Consider the following 3416-nt stretch of genomic DNA (forward strand, 5'->3'; position numbering starts at 1 on the left):
AGGAAAGGAGTAAGAGTTCAATTTGATGACAAGATCCTATTCGAACTTTCTCTCTCCGTTATAAATGTTCTTACTTATATCCTAGCTAGTGTGTCCACTCATTTACCACAGCACCCTATCTCATCAACAATGAGTACATTCTCATCAATTAGCCATGAAACATGGTAAACTAACCTGAGGCGTTACAATATCACTGAAGCTTTCTGCTAGACCTTAAAACATGCAGTAGACAGGAATGCACATTACCTCACAGGTAACAAGTACAATAGTTGCATACGGCTCTCGAAACCAAAATAACAGCTGCTCCTGAGGGAAGCGGCTCCGTAGCCTTGAATCTGTAGTTAATATGAACTCAGCTGGCAACTTCTCGACTAAGACAGGGTTCCGTGTCTTGTTATTCAAAGACCCCTGCTTGAACGGCAACCGTGCTTCAAAAGCAGGCTTGACAGCCGGCCACAAGTCACTCACATCCTCGACTAAAAATGAAAAAAAAAAATCATACGAAAAAATATTTAAGAAAATGATGCAGCAATGAGGAAGATAAATCCAGTCACATCCAGACCAATGATAGCCTATTTCTGAGAGCATAATTGTTTCATACATGATAGTTAGCCACACCAATGAGAACAAGTTAAGACAACTTAGCAATTATCATACTAAAGTCCAAAGCCGTTAATCTTTCACAAAAAAAAAGCTAATGTTGTAAACTTCACTTCTCCAAACTTCCTTGCACATAGAACAGCCAAATATAGATACATTTCCATTTACATGATCATCAAAACAAACAATATAAACTGAACTGTGACTAAGCTTGATTCCATTTATTCCCAACCAAAAAAACTGATCCATCAGTGAAACAAAAATGAACTTTTTTAGGATTGCGCAATTCGAATTTGCTAAGAAGCTATGTAAACGAATAGATCAAATGCTAGAGCAAAGAGCGATAACGAGGAGATCCCTATTTTGGAGGAATACCTGAAATGACGAGGCGATCGGAGGTACTCTTGATGGATTGGAACTGAGCGAGGAAGTTTGCCATGGATCTGCGGAAAGGAGGTTCTACAGAATCAGCACTCAGCAGAGATCCATGGAAATTGGAAAACGGAGGAGAGTGTAGTGAAGTGAAGTGAGTGAGAGTAAGCTTCTTCGATGGTTATGGAGTTTCGTTCCTCCAGAAGAACGGGGTGTTTCAGAGAGAGAGAGAGAGAGAGAAAGGTTTTTGCTTTGGGTTCACGGCCACGCCCGAAGATCTAGTGCTTCGCGGTGTACCCCAAATGATTGTTCCGACACCTCATCACAGTATCACACCGTTAGTATAATAGTTCAGATTTCATTTCATTCCCTTTTTATTATTGTTTTCTTCTTTTCTATTAAAGGGGATTGAGTAAATAACCATTTCTGACTACGAAAAATTTGGACGCTGACAAAACTGACCATAAAAAATTAAAACTAAAGTTATACTCATATAAGATAAGTTTTGTTCGACAAAAATATCCAATTATTAAATTTGTGTTCATAATTTCATAAATACTCTAACTTTTTATCTTCTTTTATCTCTGCAACCAATATCTAACCCTAACAATTTAATTCAGCTCCCTCCTCTGCCTCTACCCTCCAACTTTCTCCGTCCTCACAACCCTATTTCACCACCACATTCCTTCCATCCTCCTCACCTCATTTTTCCTTCAACCATTACCAACTCCAATACCACCACCACTCCATTTCCTTCCTCACCCCTCCTCTTCAACCACCTCCTCTACACTATTGAAGATCTTCCTCAGTCCTCACAAACTAAATTGAAAAAGTTTTAAAATCCAAACACAAGCTAAATTAAAAAAAATCTTTTTTGTAAAAATCTAAAAAGAGGCCAAAACATATATTCAAAATTCAAAAAGGAATAAGTGAATAACAGATTGGTATAAAAAAGGGGGGAAGTAAACATACCAAAAAACAGAAAAGATTGATCTTTTAATAGTAAATTGGAAGTTTGAATTATGAGATATATGAAAATGGTGAGAAGAGAAGGGTATGTGAAGTGGAGCATTAATTTTTGAGAGCTCCACAACCCAGAACCCTGAAGAAGAAGAAAAGGTGGCATATTTTATTGGAGAGAATATTACTAGAGAGAAAAAGGAAGTGACTTTGCATACCATGTATGTGATTTGTATGTGAAATTTTTGTGTGGAGAGACAGAGAGGGAAGAGGGTTCTGTGTTTCTGTATTATAGTTGTTGATCCCCTTCAAGATAGAGAGAGTGTTGTCCGAGACAGAGAGAGAAAGAACAAGATGGTGAGAGAAAGGGGGCTGGAGGCAATAGTGGTGGTGGAAGGAGATTGTGACGGCAGAGAAGGTTGGAGGGTAGAGGCAGAGGAGAAGAGAGCAGAATTAAATTGTTAGGGTTAAAGATTGGATGTAGAGATAAAAGAAGATAAAAAGTTAGGGGTATTTACGGAATTATGAACAAAAATTTAATAATTGGTTATTTTTGTCGAACAAAACTTATCTTATATGGTATAACTTTAGTTTCAATTTTTTATAGTCAGTTTTGTCAGCGTCCAAATCTTTCATGGTCAGAAATAGTTATTTACTCAAGGGGATTGGATCCAAATTCTTTTTCTACGGAAGTTATTTTAGTTTTTTATTTTTGTTTATTAATTGGTTAATTTCTAAATTTATAAATTATAAGACCAGTTTTCTCCTTGACTTTGAAGAGTAATAAATACCATTATCTCAGTTTTATTTTATTATCTTTGCATTCTGGTACCATTGCTACTATCTGGTGTTGTGTTTTTTAGTAGTTCTCCTTTATCTGAACTATAATAATACAATTTCCATGGTTGTAATTTTAAGGGATAAGTATTGTTTTGATCCCTAACGTTGAGGGTCAGAATCGAAACCGTCCCCATCGTAATTTTCGATTTAGAATTATCCTTAACATTTTTTTCGTATTAAAATCGTCCTTTTAATTTTTTTCGGACAAAAATACCCTCACCCCTACCAGCACTTACCTCCACCACCACCACCACCAACAACAACACTAAACCAAGAATCAGAAACAGATGCAAAAACTCAAAATCAGCAGAAGCAAAAAGCAAGAAGCAGCAAAAGCAAACCAAGAAGCAGAAGCAAAAAGCAACACTAACACCACCACCACCAACACCAACACCACCAACACTATCACCACCAACACCACCACCAAACCAAGAAGTAGAAGCAGTAGAAGCAAAAAGCAAGAAGCAGAAGTAAGAAGCAAAATCAGGAAAGCAAGAAAGCAGAAGTAAGATGTAGAAGCAGAAAGCGAGCTACAGATGAAGCGGCGAGGCGGCAACGGCCACGACGATGGCAACGGCGGCTCCAAGCTTCGCTGCCGCCGTCCCCCTCCCCTTTTCCCCCTCCCCTTCTCCCCACCTCCCCAC

The 3416-nt window shown here is 38.2% G+C and overlaps 1 protein-coding gene across 1 annotated transcript in view; it reads right to left on the reverse strand.

The window, feature by feature from the left end:
* Positions 1 to 1307, reverse strand: part of LOC107612844 (trafficking protein particle complex II-specific subunit 130 homolog) — a gene marked incomplete in the record, with an annotated part of 11422 nt that extends 10115 nt beyond the window's left edge. The window contains 2 exon segments of the mRNA XM_016314599.2: positions 247 to 476; positions 976 to 1307. Coding sequence (XP_016170085.1) covers positions 247 to 476; positions 976 to 1039 — 294 coding nt within the window.

Source organism: Arachis ipaensis, chromosome B08 (genome assembly GCF_000816755.2).
Source record: "Arachis ipaensis cultivar K30076 chromosome B08, Araip1.1, whole genome shotgun sequence".
In the NCBI taxonomy this organism is placed as follows: Eukaryota; Viridiplantae; Streptophyta; class Magnoliopsida; order Fabales; family Fabaceae; genus Arachis; species Arachis ipaensis.